Source organism: Eublepharis macularius, chromosome 2 (assembly GCF_028583425.1).
Source record: "Eublepharis macularius isolate TG4126 chromosome 2, MPM_Emac_v1.0, whole genome shotgun sequence".
In the NCBI taxonomy this organism is placed as follows: domain Eukaryota; kingdom Metazoa; phylum Chordata; class Lepidosauria; order Squamata; family Eublepharidae; genus Eublepharis; species Eublepharis macularius.
The window spans coordinates 25,530,989-25,549,957 of record NC_072791.1 but is presented as its reverse complement, the minus strand read 5'-3'; the positions used below and the strand labels follow the sequence as shown (position 1 = coordinate 25,549,957).

Sequence of the window (18,969 nt, the reverse complement as noted above, 5' to 3'; positions counted from 1 at the left end):
TCATGTAAGCTCGAAGGGTCCAAGAATCCAGACGCTCTAGGCGGCACTCCTGAGCTGTATGGAATCTTAGGGTTCTATCACAATTTTTAATGCAAACTATTTCCATATAGAACTATTTCCACATGAGTGATTTGCCTTGTATTCAATGCTGATGGGAAGTGGGGCTTTTTTCTGTGCACCACCTGGGTTTTCCTTGATCTTTTTGCAATCTTTCTCAAATCTGCTTTGCTCTAATGTTTTATGAAAGATTACAGCACACCCAGGATGGCTCTCGTGTGGGTGGGAAAGGCTGGATTTTCCTACTCCTGCCCACATAGGTCCTATTTTCCCTGTCCCAGTCCACACGCAATTATGTGCTAGGGGGCTTCTTGATTTTGTTTTAATTGACAATTGGTATATCGATATAATGGTATTAATGGTATCAATCCTAACAAAATAGAGGTGTAATGGGGGGGGCTTACCCCACAAATTAGGACATCATCTGTTCCAGATGGAGTTGCACTTCCCCTAAAGGAGCAGGTTCGTATCTTGGGCCTGCTGCTGGATCTAAGCCTCCTGATTGGAGAAGCAGGTGGCAGGTGTTGCCAGGGGTGCCTTTCACCAGCTTTGTCTGATGAGCCAGCTGTGAGCCCTTCCAGGGCAGAAAAGATCTTGCTGCTGGAGTGCATGCCATGGTAACATCCAGGGCCGGCCTGCCCATTGAGGCCGGCCTGGCAGCCGCCTCAGGGCACTAAGTCGCCAGAGGGGGTGCCAGCCCCGGGGCAGGGGTGTGTGCCACGGAGCTGCTGCCACCACTGCCACTGCCAGCTAGGAGCATGTGCTGGCGGCGGCAGCGTGGGGCAGCTGAGTGGGCAGCCTCCCGTTCAGTTGCCCTGCAGGTCAGGCACAGCCAGTGGCCAGGGTGGCCGGCTGCCCCTGGCCCACAGAGCAACTGAATGGGAGGGCTGGAAGGCCCCCCATGTGCGCACCCAGCCCTGTGTGATGACATCACACACAGTGACGTGCGTGTGAGCACACACACAGAGCTGCCTCAGGTGCCAGTGACACTGGAGCCGGCCCTGGTAACATCTAGACTGGTCTGCTGCAATGCACTCCATGTGGGATTTTTCCTAAAGAGTGTGTATAAGCTGCAGTTGGTACAGAATGCTGTGGCCAAAATGTTGCCGGGAGCGGATTGTAGGGAGCCTTTCATTCCAGTCTTGTTCCACCTAAACGGGTTTTCAGTTTGTATCCAGGCCCAATTCCAGTTGCTGATATTGGCCATTAAAGCCATATAAGGCTTGAGGCCTAAGGCCCGCCCACTACCATATGCATGTACCTAGGTTATCTTCAGAGGCCATGCGTCAGGTAGCCCGGTCATCTGAGGCTAGATGTGTGAAACTAAACATGGGCATGATTGGGGAAAAAAACCCAAACACCCTGTTCGTCATTCGGTGCCATCCATGAACAATGAACAACGAACATGGACAATCATGAACTGTTCCCGGACATGTTTGCTGTTTGTTGTTCATGGGGGCCAGAGCCCCCCCACCGCCAACCCCAACCCCCCACTTAGCCCTCCTTCCCCTCAAACCCCCTTACCTGGCCCTTTAAAGATTCCTTTAAACTATCAGCTGGCAGGCAGTAGGGGGGAATTCCCCCCTGCTGCATGCCAGCTGATAGTTTAAAGGGCCCTTTGCTGCCACGTGCAAGGGGCAGGGCCCTTTAAACACCCCACAAACTGACCTTCCCAATGTCCAATACCCACTAAATTTGCATGGGACATAGTCCTCACTGTCCTCCGAAGACCCCCCAAGTTTCAGAGAGATTGCACCTTGGGAAAGGCATGATCCACGGGTCTCTCCATTGGCTGTCATTTTCTCTTCACAGTGGCAAAAACGGGACTCTCTGCTGGAAGTACTTCAAAGGGTTAAAACCAAATGGAAAGCCGGAAGGAGTTCAGACAGAGTTGTCCCTCCTTGGCCTCAGTTGCCAAGGGGATTGATTGCAGCAGGTGCCTGAGTGTCCGGCTTTCCGAACGGCGGCCAAGTGCAATGAATAAGGCTTGCGCCTACCACCTGTTTGGCTGGAATGGCGCATCATGAACAGCTCGTTTGCAAGCAGTCGAGCGGCCTGTTCATTGGTTTTTTTTCCCGTTCATAATGCTGTTCGTGCCCATGTCTAGTGACAACCTGAGAAAGGCCTTCCTAGTTGTGGCATCAAAATTCTGGAATTTCCTCCCCAGGAAATTCTCTCCCCCCACTCTCCCAGTATCATCGTCTCCCAAACCCACAGGTGAAGACTTTTTTGTTTTGTTTCACATTCCCTCACTAACTCTCATTTGTCCATTTATCATATTTGTGTGTGTTTATGTTGATTAGAAAGATAGCATACAAATGTTGTAAATAAAATAAATATATTGGTTATGTCCACTGCCTTTTTAAAAAGAACACAGAAAGAGCACCTCCTCATAGTGCTGGGGGGGGGGGAGGGTATGGCTGCCATGGGGACTGGGGCAGGGTATGGAGAAAGCTGCCATCTGGAAACCCAGCTGCCACTCCACTGGACTGGCAGCTGCAGCGACACTGGGGCTTCCACGGGGAACTGTTGCCATGTAGAAAAGGCCACAGAGCAGTCTTCAGTATAATTGCACATTCCCAAATCCAGTGGTTTTAGAGAGGTGTAACTCTGCTTAGGACGGCAAATATATACCTTTTCCCCTCTAAATTCTCTAAGGACCACTGATCAATGTGTAAATTTAGGCACAACTAGATGTTATGCTGTCCCAGGGGACAATGCAGGGATGTCGCTGCCATTTAAAAATGCTGCAAGGGACCAGGCACCTTTGTTTCCCTCTCCTCTTGCACTTTTTCATGTGGCAAAAGAGCCCCTTGCATCCATGGAAAGGGGTGGGGGACAACATATTTAAATGGTTTGCATGGTACAGCGTTTGCTGTAGCACAGTGGTTAAATGGTTTAGCTGCGAATCAGCACTCTACTAGTTCCCACTACTACCATGAGCTCAATTGGTGGCCTTGGGTAAGCCACTCCTCTCAGCCCCAGCTCCCCTGCTGTATTGTGGGGATAATAATAACACTAAATAATAACAACACTAACTTGTTCACCACTCTGGGTGAGGCACTGATCTGTTTAGAAGAACCGTGTATAAGCGCAGTTTTTATTAGTTACTATTATTAAAATGGTGGCGGGGTCCCTGGGTTATGCCCAGGGCACCATAATATCTAGTTGTGCTCTTAGAAAGCAAGAATGCAGAATAAGGATGTCTTAAGCACAACTGATATGCATAAAGGAATGTTGAAAATGCACTTTTGCTTAGCAAGAAGTACCTTATTAAATTAGTCCAAGGTGCGCCTAGTTCCACATTCTTTGCAAAATGCAGCTAGCTAGCACAATACAACTAGCAGGCATAGTCCTGTCCTGTGGAACTTGGCTAGTGGTTCACCAGTCACCTACCTTCTGCTCTGCTCCATCTTTGCAGAAAGGCTATGGCTCTGCCAAATCCATGCTCTCCATAGTTGCAATGGCTTGATTTTATGCTGCCATGCTCATGGCAACCTCTGATATCTTTTTTTTAGTACTTTCCAAGAAACAGAAAAGTTGTGAAAGAGATTCAAGAAAGCGTGAGAGTATTACGTCAAACTGCGAAGGAGTGTATTGAAGAGAGGCTCAGGGCTCTCAGAAACGGAGAGGAAACCCCTTCGGATATTCTCACGAAAATACTGGAGAATGCAGGTAAGAGAATCTTGTTTTAGGAAGGCAGCTTGATCATTTGAATGGGTCACTTTGCAGACAGCTTTAAAGAACTGAATAGCCCTGGGTCTCTCGGTGGTGCCAATAGAACAATTTAATCACTATCAACACATATGTCATCACTTTCTCTTTTTACCAGCTGCAGTCAATGTGGTATAACAATAGACCTCCGTTTGTTTCTTATCTTTACTGGGGATATCTAGCTAGCTCCACACAGACAACAAAGCCAGCAAACCACAGATTTTTAAATTAAAAATTCCAGTGCACACTGTACATCTGGGGAAGGGGGACATACAGTAACATTCAAGAAGAGTGTGATTCTATGCATTTCAAGACAGATTAGAGAAGCTCCACACAGACAACAAAGCCAGCAAAATACACCGGGGGTGGGGAGGGAAGATATACTCACCTCAGTTTGTTCCTTATCTTTACTGAGGATGTCTAGCTAGCTATTCCATTTGCCCTTCCTCCGAGGAGTACAAGGCAGTGCTAATTTCTCCTCCACTTTGCCCTCATGGCAGCCTGGATTTGAACCCAGGTTGTACCCCCCCAAACCAAGGGACCCTCTGCCACTACTTTTGCACTCTCTCTCAAATGGAACCCTCTCCCAAAAGCGCATCAACGATATGTATTTGAAAGAGCCCTTTTGCCCACTCATTGCTGAAACTAGAAGTGATCTTTTGTATTCATGAATGACCACCAAGGTAGCAGGCAATTGCTTGACAAAATAAAAGGAGGTACCAGTCCAGGGAACGCTGGATCAGAGTAATACTACCACAGTCACCCCAAAATTTATTCTCCCCTCTTAGCAATTCCTTTTTTACACACAATTTTTCAATTATTTTATGCAAGGTGATCAGAGCCCAGAAAAATCGTATCTGTATCCTCAGCCCAGATTCTTCCTCTGCCGCTATACTTCATTTGAGTGTTACATTTGCACGACAGGTGTACATCAAACTGAAAAGAGAGCTGGTGTTCAGCCTTGCTCCACTTTTTAAAAGAACGATATGCAGCTCCTACCTCTTTTCCACGGTTCAGTCCAGATAGGAAAAAATTGTTTAAACTGAATACATTGAGGGTACTTCTAAATCTCCTCGTTCTGTTTTTTCTCTTGGCAAGTTTTATTCAGATGTAAGCTGCCTCTAAACAGGAAAGTTCCAGTTAGTCCTCTTGGCTTATAGTACTTGATAAATTTGGCCTTTAACTCCCCTTTAAAAAGCCATCTTGAGATATAAAAGCTATTATTATTATTATTATTATTATTATTATCCAAAACACAATCAACAATAAGCAGAGGTCACGTTATTATTGATTGGCCTTGCTAAGATGATACAAGTTTCTGCAGGAGACCTAAATAAGTATCAACCAGATATCAGCGTACTATGCATGCTGTTCCAAGTAGCGCCGTCTTTTGCAGTTTTGTAGGTGTTATGTCAGAAAGCTGCAGTTTTTCCATATGAACTGCAAAGTTTTTTGAGATGGTTCCAAGTGCCCTGATGACAATGGAGACTACTGTTGCATTATTCTTCCATGGACGGGTGGTTTGTAGGGATATGCAGCCCCAAAATATTTGGGTTTCCTGCTTCGGATTTACCCAAAGAGGAAAAACATTTTGGAAATAGCATAATTCCGAAGCGGCAAGCTGCTTCGGAATTATGCTATTTTACTCGCTTCGGTATGCTCCGTAAATATTCGGAGCATACCGAAGAGAGTGGGGCAACTCCCTCACCTGCACCCCCACCCCCCTGGGGTGACCCTTCCACCCCCCCCACAACCCCTCAAACCCCCTACCCACTTACCTGGTTGGAGGGAGAGCGAGAGGAACATCAGCTGGGTGGCAAGGTTGCTGCGGTCGTGGTGGTGGTGGTGGTGGCAGTGGCGGAAGCCTGGAGCCTGGAGCCCTCTGTCAACACACCAATTCCTGAGGAGCATGCTTAACCCTGCATCCCCACCACCTCTGTTTGCCCGCTGATTTGGGGGGCAATGTCGTTCTCCTGACTTTGGCGGGTGAACGGAGCACCTGGAGAGAGGGGGGATTGCAGGCTTAAGCCTGCAATCCCCAGCACCTCTGTTCGCTTAGTGATGTCGGGGAGGAGGCGCTTCTTGTCCATGACATTGCTGGGTGAACAGAGCACCCGGAGAGAGAAAGGGGGGGTTGCAGGCTTAAGCCTGCAATCCCCGCTGCCTCCGTTCACCCAGCGATGTCGGGGAGGAGGAGCTCCTCCTCCCTAACATCACCAGGCAAATGGTGAGAGAGAAAGGCTTAAGCCTGCAGGGAGAGAAAGGCTTAAGCCTGCAATCCCCACCACCTCCGTTCACCCAGCAATGTCGGGGAGGAGGAGCTACTTATCCCCAAAATCACCGGGTGAACGGAGCACCCAGGGAGAGAAGGGGGCGGGTTGCAGGCTTAAGCCTGCAATCCCTGCCACCTCTATTCACTTCACGATGTCGGAGAGGAGGAGCTCCTTGTCCTGGACATCGCGGGGAGAACGGAGCACCCGGGGAGAGAAAGGGTTTTTTTTTTTACAGGCTTAAGCCTGCAATCCCTGCTGCCTCCATTCACCCGGCGATGTTGAGGAGGAGGAGCTCCTCCTCCCCGACATCGCTGGGTGAATGGAGTGCCCGGAGAGAAAAAGGAGGGGGTTTGCAGGCTTAAAACTGTAATCCCTGCTGCATCCGTTCACCCGGTGATGTTGGGGAGGAGGAGCTCCTTCTTCCCAGCATCGCCAGGCAAATGGAGTGCCTGGAGAGAGGGGGGGTTGCAGGCTTAAGCCTGCAATCCCCGCTGCCTACGTTCGCTCGGCGATGTTGGGGAGGAGGAGCTCCTCATCCCTGACATCACCAGTCGAACGGAGCATCCAGGGAGAGAAAGGGTGGTCACAGGCTTAAGCTTGCAATCCCTGTCACCGCTATTCGGCCAGCGATGTCAGGGAGAAGGAGCTCCTCCTCCCCGACATCGCCGGGCGAACGGAGAGAAAGGGTGTGTGTGCAGGCTTAAGCCTGCAATCCCCGCCACCTCCGTTCACCCACTGATGTCAGGGCCGAGGAGCTCCTTGGCCCCAACATCGGCGGGTGAACAGAGCACCCGGCGGAGGGATGATAAGCCTGCATCCCTGCCACCTCCTTCTTCTGCCAGTGTCAGGCCGAGAAGTTTCCTGGCCCCGACAGCACAGCACCGGCACTCAGCTGCTCATTGGGGAAAGCCCCCAATGAGCAACTGATTCAGGGGTTTAAATGCTCCTTTCCCGAAGCACACACCCCTAGTGGTTTCTATTGTCAGATCTCTATATTTAATCATTTTTTCTTGTTTATTATTATTATTATTATTAAAATGTCACACAACACAATCAATAATAAATAAAAATCACATGTTATCATTGATTGGCCTTGCTGAGCTGATACAAGTTTCCACCAGAGACCTAAGTATCAGCCAGGTATCGGTGTAAAATGTACGGTGTTCCAAGTAATGTCATCTTTTGCAGTTCTGTAGGTGTTACATCAGAAAGCTGCAGTTTTCCCATATAAATTGTTTTTCGAAATAGTTCCCAGTGCCCCAATGTCAATGGAGACTACAGTTGTATTCTTCATCTGTAGTCGGGTGGTTTCTATTGCCAGATCTCTATATTTAATCATTTTTTCTTGTTCTTTTTCTTCAACTCTGGCATCTCCCAGAATTGCAATGTTAACTGGCCAAACTTTTCTATTTTTTTTCACAACTGTTATGTCTGCTGTATTATGTTCAAGGTGTCGATCCGTTTGTATTCTAAAATCCCCTAAGATCTTGGCTTGATCATTTTCTAGCACCTTTTCCACCTGATGTTTCCCTGAATTCTTTGATACTGGCAGATTATACTTTTTACTCAATGACCAATGAATCCTCTCTGCGACCCTGTCATGTCTAGCTTTGTAATCTGTCTGTGCAATTTTGCTGCATTCACAAATAAAGTGGGACACAGTTTCATCTTTTTCCTGGCAAAGTCGACATTTTGGATTTTCACTGATTTTCTGAGTTTTGGCTTTCATAACATCCGTTTGCAATGCTTGTTCTTGTGCTGCAAAGATCAGACCTTCAGTTTCTTTCTTGATTGTACCCATCTTCAACCATGTCCAAGTTAGGCTGTTGTCACTTTTTCCTTCGATGTTTTTTAGATGTTGCCCATGTAAGGGTTTGCTCTTCCAGCCATTTAATCTATTCTCAAACTGTTTCTTCTTGTATTCAGCTTTTGTTTCGGTTGTTTTAATATGTTCTGTTTTCATGTAATTTTTTTGTACTTCTACTGATGGAATCATTCAGACCTCTCTTTTCTTTCACTACCTGATGTATTTATTTATTTATTATTTATTTAATTCATTTATTTATTTGATTTTCCTTTTTTTTTCCAAGTTCAATATCTTTATTAAAAAAAATTATAACAATGAACTATTAAACTATATACAGTCATGAATTTGCAGTCATACAAGAAGTTAATACTAAAATCTGTTAATAAATACATACATCAAGATTAATAAACACATAACATGTCATAATAAGTAACAATTGAGTGCATTTTAAAGCAGTTTAGAGGGTTCTATCTGATCATATATCTGAACAAATATAAGGAGAAAGTACTTCCTGACAGTTGAAGTGGTTCCTCAGTGCAGCAAGTTTCCTTGGGAGATGGTGGGGTCTCCTCTTTTGTAGGTTTTTAAGCAGCAGCTATATGGCCATCTGACAGTCCCCTGCTGGGGGTGGGGGATCCCCCGCTCACACCCTCCACCCCCTCCCTCGCTTACCTGGTCGGTGGGAGAAATGCCAGGGGAATGCAGCTCCTGCACTAGCACTCCTCAGTGGGTCAAGTTGGGCCCCAAACAGGCCAAATCGGGCCTGTTTGGGGCCTAAATTGGCCTGCTGTAAGTGCAGGAGCTCACCAGGGCCCTCCTGGCAGCACTCCTATGCTCTCTGCAGCGGCTGGGCCAATTTCAGCTCCAAACGGGCCTGATTTAGCTGCTGCGGAGCATGGAAGCACTTATGGGAGGATCCTAGAGAGCTCCTGCGTTTCACAGCGGGCCAATTTAGGTCCCAGATGGGCCAGATCCAGCCCCAAATGGGTTGAAATTGGCCCGCTGCGGAGCGTGGGAGCTCTCCCAGGGGCAGCACGAGGCCCTGCACAATGATGTCACTTCCCAGAAGTGATGTCATCTCTAAGCCTGGGAGTGGGCGCATGAAGACATCAAAATTGGTGAGTGCCAGTCCTCGTGCCTCCTGCCCAGAGGGTGAGGGGACCTGGCAACCCTATCTGACAGCAAAGCTAATTCTATGACTCATAATGAATTTGAGCAGATGAGCTTGGCACCCTCAGTTTTGGGGACCTTAATTAACTGGGCTGTTTCTTAGGCGCTTCTGGGGGTTCTCCTTTGTTTTGTCCTGGAGGCATTTCTCTGACCAGCACAGCTGCTCAGCTGCCTGATACTTTTGTCCCCTTTGCGTGGAATGCCAACCTTGTTCTTTGTTTCTTATTTTAACAGTGCAGGAGGGGCTGTATGATGAAGAAAACATGATGGACAATTTTTTGACCTTCTTCATTGCAGGTTTGTAGGTCTAGTAGTCCTTTAAGATACTCCAACACACAATAGAAGATCTTATTACGGAAATAGGCTTCTGTGGTTTCAGCTGATGCAGACATACACTGAAATATTCATCTGCTGGCATATTAAGGTGGAGCATTGCAGCTAAGGGCCAAATTGCATGTGACAACGGGTGTAATATGCAGCCTCCACTTTATGCCATTTCCCCATCCCAAAATGGCCCCGAGGGTGCTATTTTCCCTGTTGGAGGTACTGTGCCTCTAGATAGCCCATCCGTGCAGCCCTAGTGGGGCAAATAGTGCCCCCTTGAGCCATTACTGGTTAGGAACACAGTGTGTGTGGGTGGGTGGGGGAGGGAGGCTGAATCCTCTTTTCTCCTGTGCTGCAGTCCCAGTTCCTTCAAATCTGATGTCAAAATCAGGTTGGTGGAACTCACACTGCATGTTGCAAACAGTAATGTGTAGTTTGCCTTCCAGATCTGTGATTTGGAAGACTTTTGTCTCAAATGCTGGCTTGTCATCATCAGAGAATCACAAAAGCACAATTCCTGTCAAAAACACTTTATTTCTTGAACAGCTTTAGGTTACACAGCAGGGGGGCACACCAAAGGGCATTCCAGCATTCCAAAAATAACACAACTCACTTAACATCAGAGAATCACAAAAACACAATTCCTGTCAAAAACACTTTATTTCTTGAACAGCTTTAGGTTACACAGCAGGGGGGCACACCAAAGGGCATTGCAGCAGTATCTTACAAAAAAATAACACAACTCACTTCACATTAAAGAATCATCCCAAAAAATTGCTGTCAAAAGCACTTTATTTCTTTAACTGCTTTAGGTTACACAGTAGGAAGGCACAACAGGGCATGAAAGCGGTGTACTACACAAAAATAACACAACTCACCTCACATCAGAGAATCACCCAAACACAATTGCTGTCAAAAACGGTGAAGTGGGTTGTATTATTTTGTGTAGTACACTGCTATCATGCCCTGTTGTGCCCTCCTACTGTGTAACCTAAAGCTGTTCAAGAAATAAAGTGTTTTTGACAGGAATTGTTTTTTTGTGATTCTCTGATGTTAAGTGAGTTGTGTTATTTTTCTGTGTGGGGGACTGCTGGTGTAATGTGTCATAATGCTTTGCCTACTTGTACTTTGAAAGGGAGAAAATAATTTTTAAAAAACTTTATTTTGTGTTGTTCATGTTTTATTCTTTGTTGTGCAGTTGGTTCCCATCATAGGGAACAATGGGGCTGGCTGGCCAGCCATCTCTGTAGGTGGTGGGGGAACTTGAGGAAGGGTGTCTGTGGTTCAGGTGCTCTTTCACAGGGACCAGCTGGCACTCAGAAGTGTGCCCACCATTGTGGCACCCCTGGGCTGTGCAGAATTGGCCAGGGAAAGAGAATTTAGAAGTTCCCAGCATAGGGAACAAAGGGAGAGGGCTGGCCTTTGCCAGCCTGTTCCTGGGGTTATGGGTGTGGGGCAGGTGGGGGTGGATTTGGGTCTGTGAGGGGCTAATGTGGGGATTTGGGTCTGTGTGTGGCAGCTGGGGGGGAATTGGGTTTGTGTGGGGCTGTAGGGGGTGGACTTTGGGGGCTGAGAGCACCTACTTGGGGAGGCCATGAAATGCCCCCCCCCAAGTGGGAGCAGGCTGAGCCTTGGTGGGGGGTGGGAGGAAGGGTGGGAGAAGGGCCCCTGAGGGTAGGGGTGGCATTTTGCATGCAAAATTTCATTTTGCATTTTGCATGCAAAATTTCATGGCCTCCCCCCCAAGTGGGAGCAGGCTGATCCTTGGTGGGAGGTGGGAGCAAGGGTAGGAGAAGGGCCCCAGAGGGTTGGGGGGCATTTTGCATGCAAAATGCCACCCCTGGCAAAGGAAGCCTGCCTCTTCATTTTTCCCCCATAAGAAATAATGAAGAAAGATGAGCAGCAGCATGCTAACAATATGCTCACCCTTCGCTTTCTTATGGGAGGATAGGGGGACCTGCTTTGGGGGGCCATTACATGGCCCCCTAAAGTCCAATCTGTCTGAAACTTGGGGGGTTGTTAGAGAGAGGTTAGTGGAAGGTCCCCACCAATTTTGGGCTGATTCGGTGGGAAAATGCCTCCCCCAGGCGTCTGGGAAGACGGAGGCATTTTCCCATTGAAAAAAGCCGAAAGAAAGCCGAAAGAAAGCAAACGGCTAGCTGTTTCGGCTTTCGGCTTTATCCGAAAGAGATTCTTGTTTCGGCTAAAGCCGAAACAAGAATGCCAAAAAATTTTTCCTTGCACACCCCTAATTGGCAGTAGTTTCACTCTCTCCATTCTCTTCCCAGCATTAATCATGTTTTCAGCTAAATGTGAATTATAGCTGAGCTCTTAGTGCCAATTATTGCCTCCCATCTCCAGATTACATGTACAGGAGTTACCACAAACAAACATGCATAGAAGAAATCTTAGAAGCGGCCATATACCTGCAATATGGCACACTATCAGTTAGGCAGGGGTTAAGTGATTTGCATCTCATCATACAATTAGTCATTGTGGATTTAATTAGTGCGCCTGTGTACTTTTCTGAGGAGATGTCGCCAGGCATAAGACTGTGTATCAGGAGGACTCCAAAGGGTGTTGGGAAAACTGGGGACAGGGGAAATGGCATATAATGAATGCTTCACTTACTAAAATGGGAGTTTCCTAAGTTACATCTGCTTGCAAGCAAATCACTCCTCCCAACCAAGAAACGTAACCCCCTAAAACTAGATAGGGAGATGTGCATAGTTACTGAGTAGTGAGAGGAAAGCATCTCCACTTGCACAGATTGTTGACAGTCACTGCATGCAGAGAAGAGAATATTCTTGACTAAAATTTATTTACTGCCTCCCAAAGACCATTTTCCCGCTATAATGAGAGGTGATAAAGCTTAAGGCTGCTTGGATATACATCAGTACCACCCTCATCCCATTGGCCTTCCTTACTTAAGTACTTCTTGTTCTTCAAAGAGAGCTTCCGGAGTTTAAACCTACCAGAGCATTATGCTTTGTCACTCCTAATGCCAAATGTGGAGGGAGGTGAGGGTGGGAACTTAACAGTGCTTATTTATTGGTGAGCAAAAGGTGTTAAGTAGCGGGTTCTGTAGATAGAAGGTTTATTGTATACAGCCATAGGCCATTACAAGTCACAAACAACAAACAGAACAGAAACATAAGTTTGAATAAAATTGATGTGACATGGTCAAAAGCATTAAAATTTAAAAGTAGATACATGGTCAAATCATTAAAATTTGAAACTAAGTAGTGGGTTCGGACTCTGAAGTGATTTCAACAAGCTCTTTATTCAGCAGGAACATCTCTGAAACACAGGCAGCAAGCTGCAGATATTTATACACAGCTTCAACCCCCAAGCCACGCCCCAGCTTTGTTAACACCCAATAAGAATCACCTAACTAGAAGCCCTTGTTTGCATCAACTATATACATTGTAACTTATTTACAGCATAGTGATTGGTCTTTATTGTGCTGTTATGATTGGCTGTTGCTGGCACTAACAACCAATGACAATGCAGACTTCAGGAGCCTTGTTTGTGATAGAAACTTGACCAATACATAACAAAAGGCATTCTGCACATGCTCAGAAGTGTACATGCTTTCATAGGGACAAGTTACAGCAAGGTGGTTTGCAATTCCTGATTAGAAGCGGGTTCTAGGCTGAAGTGTGTCCCCCCCCCCCCGCAACTTGCCCCTTCCTCTCATGGCCCCACCTACTTCTGAGACAAATTTCCCACAGCAAACAGAGAAGGAAATCCAAAAACTGTATCAGTCTCCCTGCAATTTTCTGTCCAAAGTTCTCACTGATCACGGTGGATTCTAAAGAGGAGAGAAACAAACAACAAAGAAGCAGAGTCTAGGGATTTGGTAAGGGAGATGGATAGGGAGATAGATAGCTCCAGCTATCTTGCCACTCTCCAATTCCTTTCCAGGCTATCTGGACAAAAACTACTTACACTCTTTCCCCTGTATGTCTACAAGGGAAAGGGCCAGTGATGTATTTTTTAGAAGTGAAAAACTGGGAATTCAGAAAGGGGGACATGGCACAGCACCCTCTTCCTGCACTGTAGTTGGTTGCCAGGTTGCCAGACTTCAGTTATTATTTTCAAAACCACCTCATTTAGGTTCATTTTCTTGCTGCTTGCACTTAGGACAGAGTATCATTAACTGATGGAGGAAGGAAAGAATGAAACTCCTCATGTGGATGGAAGCCAGACTTGCTTTCTCCCTGCGAACCCATCAGCAGAATCTGTGTTGAGGGGGAAATCATGTATTAAGTTTCCTTTGCTAACTTCTGTTATGGGCTCTTTTTATCACCCCTCAATATACATATTTTGGAATGACTACGTCCAAGAAGTCTCCAGTTTGTTGCTGTGCTTTTTGACCCCCTAAATGATATTCTCTAACCTTCCAGGTCATGAAACCTCTGCCTACCTGTTGGCTTTTACTATAATGGAACTGGGACGGCAACCTGAAGTATTAGCAAAGTCAGTGAGCTGGGGACCATTTTCTACTCACTCTGTTAACTTGTTTGTTAACTAGTTTGTGGCTATAAAATCCTCTGATTACATCATGTCATGTTTTAAAAATGTACAGCTGAAGGGGCCACATGAAGCTGCCTTATACCGAGTCAGACCTTTGGTCTCCCAAGGTCAGTATTATCTCGTCAGGCCGGCAGCAGCTCTCCAGGCTCTCAGGTGGGATCTTTCACATACCTATTTCCTTATGCCTTTTGAACTGGAGATGCCGGGCACTGAACCTGGGACTTTCCTCATGCCAAGTGGATGCTCTGCCACTGAGCCATGGCCTCACCCCACAGCCATGTCACACAATGCTTTATTGTACACACAAGCAGTCATGATCATCTTCTTGTTCATTTGGATGAACCTAACAAGGTCAACCTACTAGTCTTGCATGTAGCCTTCAACAATGACTGCAACCTTTGTGGCACTTTTTCTTGATTGTGTAATCAGAGGTGTGGCTATTAAGTAGGTTTTCTGGGATTGGCTCATTGACACATTTGTATGTTTGTTCCTATGAATTTATGTCCAGGGATAAAACAGAAGTCTAGTGGTACCTTAAAGATGAATTCCATGTCTTCCAGCCTGAGCTTTTGTGATTGAGAGCTCACCTCTTCAGATGAAGAAGCTGTACTACTATTTTTCTTTCCAAGGAAAGCTCTATTCCTTATCACATCTGAAGGAGTGAACTCTGACTCACAAAAACTCATGCTGAAATAAATGGTGTTACTCTTCTGTTTTGTTCTGCTACAGCACACTAACATGGCTACCCCTCTGGAATTATCCAAGGAAAATCAGGATGGTTTCTGTGAACGGAACGATAATCTATGAACTTGACATCTATGACAATCATAATCTTCCAACACACTGGGTAGGGTTGACAGCACATCTGGAGCAAAATGTCCAGTCCCTTCAGCAGAGGCTTAATGTGCAAAATGAGCAGCTGAAGCTTTTCATGGCATGGAAGTAAATAACATCACCTGGTAAATAACATTACATTAAGTCTCAGTTAAAGGGACAGGACTTTCTTTTCTTCCGGGAGTTGACAACCCAACATAGTGACCCCCAGTCCGGCACCCAGTTATGCAGCTGAAGCCTAAAATTTCAGTGGCCTTTAGAATGAAGATAGGCATCATATATAAAAGGAAGTCACCGCTGGATCTTCACCTGCGGTACAAACTCTACATCTCTGACTTTACACTTTGCATGGCAGATGTACGTTATAGGCTATCTCAAGCCTTGCTCCACTTCCATTTTCCAAGAACCCTGGCTGCTTTTTAATTTTTTTTTTAAGAGCCACGTGCAGATTTTTGCATGATGCAGAAAAAATAAGCATGGCCTCAACATGATGAAGGTGCTTCCAAAACTGCTCCACTGCTATAAATGTTACATCTGTCTTCAACTTAGGTTGCTTAACTGTTTGTCAGATTATAACCATGGGGTATGTGGATTCAAATCTCAGTCCCTTGACAACAGAAGCACTGAATATTTGCCTGTATAAGGAAATTATAGTCCTAGGAAAGTAAACCTAGATATTTCAAATATAGAAGTATGCATCTCACTTTAAAGTCCGTGGGCAATTAATTGAAGTTTATCTGTCTTCTGTTCTTAGACTTCAGGCTGAAGTAGACATGGTGGTTGGTGTGAAGAGAGACATTAACTGTGACGATCTTGGCAATCTCCACTATTTATCACAGGTACAGCTGAAAAATGAGGTCCCAGATAACTCAGAGCTAAGGGTGTGCACCCCAAAAATATTCGGGTTTCCTGCTTCGGGTTTACCCAAAGCAAGAAAACAATTTGGGATAACCCAAATACCAAAGTGCTTCGGGATTTGGGTGTTTAAATGCTTTGGTATGCTCTATAAAGATTCAGGAATCTTTACAGGAATCTTTACAGAGCATGCTGAAGCTCAAAGTAGCACTTCTCTTGCCATTTGCAAATGTCAAGAAAAGTGTTGCTTTTCAAATGTCTGCCACTTTACAGCCAACAATAGGGGGATTCCCCTCTCATCAGCTGAATAAAGCCCTTTAAATGCAGGCTGCTTTTTTCAGCTTATGAGAGGGGAATCCTCCTGTGGGATGAAAAAAGCAGCCAGCATTTAAAGTGCCTTTTTTCAGCAGATGAGAGGGAAATCCCCTCCCATCATCTGCAGCAGCTTGTTTTTAATTGCTTTGCCTCTTTCTCAGGCGAAAAAAAGGGACAGGAGAGGCAGGTGACTTTCAGAGGTGAATGGAATCACATGTTAAGGCGAGCTCAACTGCCTGTCCAAGCATAATAATTCTCTCATAGATCACATAAGAGATGCATTATGGTTGGACAGACAGTTGAGCTCTCCCTAACATGTGATTCCATTCACCTCTGAGAATTGCCTCCCCACTCTCCTTTTTGCCTGTAAAACCTGCAAAGCGGGGGGGGGGGGGGGAGGCAGAACTGCTGCAATCTGCCAGTTCCCTTTATTTTCAAATATTTTCAGGATTAATTGGGACCAGAAATAGTAGCATATCCAAATATCACAATATCAATCAGGATTTTTAGACTAGGTATATCAAATTGCATGCCCCTAATTTGAAATGCTGCTCCCGGGGGAGGTCTGTAGCAGGAGGGGGAAATCAATGAAAATTGCTTCCTGTTCCATCAGTGGAAATTGGCTAGAATATCCATGCAACTTCCCATGGTAGTCTTGTTTCTGTGGTGGGATATGACATTTTGTAAGTTCTCCTAGAACAATATTTTGAATTTGGAGAAAATATTTGGAGAAAATATAGTCTTTCCTCCAGATGGCACACCTGTTGATTTCATGAAGTTTTGTGAATGTTATGGGATGGGAGAATACTGAATCCCTCTAAAGATAACTCTCCCTTCTCTCTTGAAGCCTGCACAATCTTGTGAAATTCTGCCTGACTTCTGTTTCACAGTTTTGAAAGCAACGCAGAATTTGGTCCTCCTTCTGCAGTGTTATGTATGGAGCAACATCAGCTTGCAGCAACCAGATGTGACAGGCCACTACTGGGGAATTAATGCTGCGATGTTTTACTAAAAACCATCCCATACATTCACAGCTGGCCTAGAGTTTTAACTAAGGTGTTCCACATGCAGGTCCGTGTCATCTCATGCTAGATGTTAAAGAAAGACATGGCTTCTCTGTCTAAACTGAGTTAAATTGATCTTCACTATCTCAGGTTCTCAAAGAAGTCCTACGATTGTACCCACCGGTTCCAAACATTCTACGCTGGACAGGAACTGAAACCATCATTGAAGGAGTCAAAATTCCAGCAAATTCTGTCCTGATTGTATGTTGAATGGGCTGCTGTTTCTGGTTATCTGTCAGAGTCTCATAAACATCAAACTGCAAGCAGTCCAGTTTCAGGGCTCAGGGAAACTGGCTGTCAAGCCAGTGGAGCCAGTGGTGAGAAGTATTGTCCAGGACAAGCAAGGGTCACATTTTCTATGGCTGCTTACCACTGTTCGACAGCAGTCCCTCCCCCATTCAGAGTAGAATGCAGCAGACTTTGATCCAGTCACACACTCTCATCCTAATCTACCTCACAGAGTTATTGTGAGGATAATATGGAGACAAGGAGAGTGATGTACACTGCTTTGGGTCCCCATTGTGGAGAAAGGCAGTATATCAATGAGATAAATGATTAAATATAAGTGAAGATGGTGAGCAGATAAAAGGTAAGGTTTGAAGAACAGAAGGATATAGGGAAAGATGGAGGTGGCCAGGAGGAGGGAAACAGGAAACGTTGGGAGGGAGGCGATACAAGGAAAAGTGACGTGCCTCCTCAAGTCCTTGTAAGTTCTGGGCCTGGCTCAGCCAGCACCACACAACTGGGCCATAGATGAGAGACAAGGGAGCAGACAAAAGGGGGCAGGAAGGGGAGAAGAAAGCAGGAAAATGGGGAAAGGCAATTGGGGGCAGGGAAGGGGAAGAGGACATGGTGGGGGAGATCCTTGTGGGTCCCCCAATTGCATATGCTAATGCCAATTACTTTTCTTTTGGCAGTTCAGCACATCTGCCATGGGACGCATGGGAAAGTTTTTCCAGAACCCACTCATATTTGATCCTGAAAGATTTAGGAAAGACCGACCGAGGTGCGTATATTGTAATGTATGTAAAGAATGTAAGAAGTGAAGTACGCTGTCCCTTGTCTCTGGTTACAAAGGGGAACATACTATAGAGATAGAGAGGTGAGGATATGTGCATGTCATCTCTCCGCTCTATTGATGCTGTCCCTTTGATCTGCAGATTGCTACTCTCAGGGAACATCCTGTTTGCACGCACACACACTCTCTCCATCTTACCACTGTAGAGGATGCAGAACTTGCCTCCTACATCCACTAGTATCCCTGAGAGTAGCAATCTGCAGACCAAAGGGAACAGCTTAGTTAGTATTCCAAGCTCGGTATCTGTCAGTAAAGGGCAGGGGAAGGGGGCAGAGGAAGGGGGCAGGGCCCTTTCCAGGGTTGTTTTGGCCTTTGAGGGAGAACTCATTGGGGCCAGGCCCAGCAGCAACCACCAGGCAACTTGATACCAAATAACTTGCATGTCTTACCCAAACATGGCTGCTTACTACTATTCAACAGCACCCCCTTCCCCCATTCAGAGTAGGATGCAGGAGACTTTGATCCAGTCACACACCCCTTACAGACCCTCCAGTCCAACCCCCTGTCCAATGCAGGAACAGCCTAAAACATCCCTGACAAGTATTTGTTCAGCCGCTCCTTGAAGACTGCCAATGAAGGGGAACCCACCACATCCCTAGGCAGCCAATTCCACTGCTGAATTACTCTTAATATGAAGTTTTTCCTAATGTCCTAACGTACCAGTGTCTAAGTGACAGCCTTTTCAGTACTTAAAGAGAGCAATCATGTCTCCCCTCAACCTTCTCTTCTCCAAACTGAATGTTCCCAAGTCCTTCAGTGTCTCCTTGTAGGGCTTGGACTCCAGGCCCCTGATCATCCTGGTTGTCCTCCTCTGCATCTGTTCCATCTTGTCCCCATCCTTCTTGAAGTGAGGCCTCCAGTACTGCACACAATACTTCAGGTGGAACCTGACCAATGTGGTATAGAGTGAGACAACGACATCTAGTGATTTGGATGTTA

General features: G+C 46.0%; 1 protein-coding gene across 1 annotated transcript in view; it reads left to right on the top strand.

Annotated features, from left to right (window-relative positions):
- Positions 1-18,969, top strand: part of LOC129324893 (cholesterol 24-hydroxylase-like) — a 52,999-nt gene that overhangs the window by 27,484 nt on the left and 6,546 nt on the right. Inside the window, exons 8-13 of the mRNA XM_054972334.1 lie at positions 3,576-3,732; positions 9,256-9,318; positions 13,755-13,827; positions 15,473-15,557; positions 17,043-17,153; positions 17,870-17,958. Of these exons, the coding sequence (XP_054828309.1) occupies positions 3,576-3,732; positions 9,256-9,318; positions 13,755-13,827; positions 15,473-15,557; positions 17,043-17,153; positions 17,870-17,958 (578 nt within the window). The remainder of the gene's footprint in view (positions 1-3,575; positions 3,733-9,255; positions 9,319-13,754; positions 13,828-15,472; positions 15,558-17,042; positions 17,154-17,869; positions 17,959-18,969) is intronic.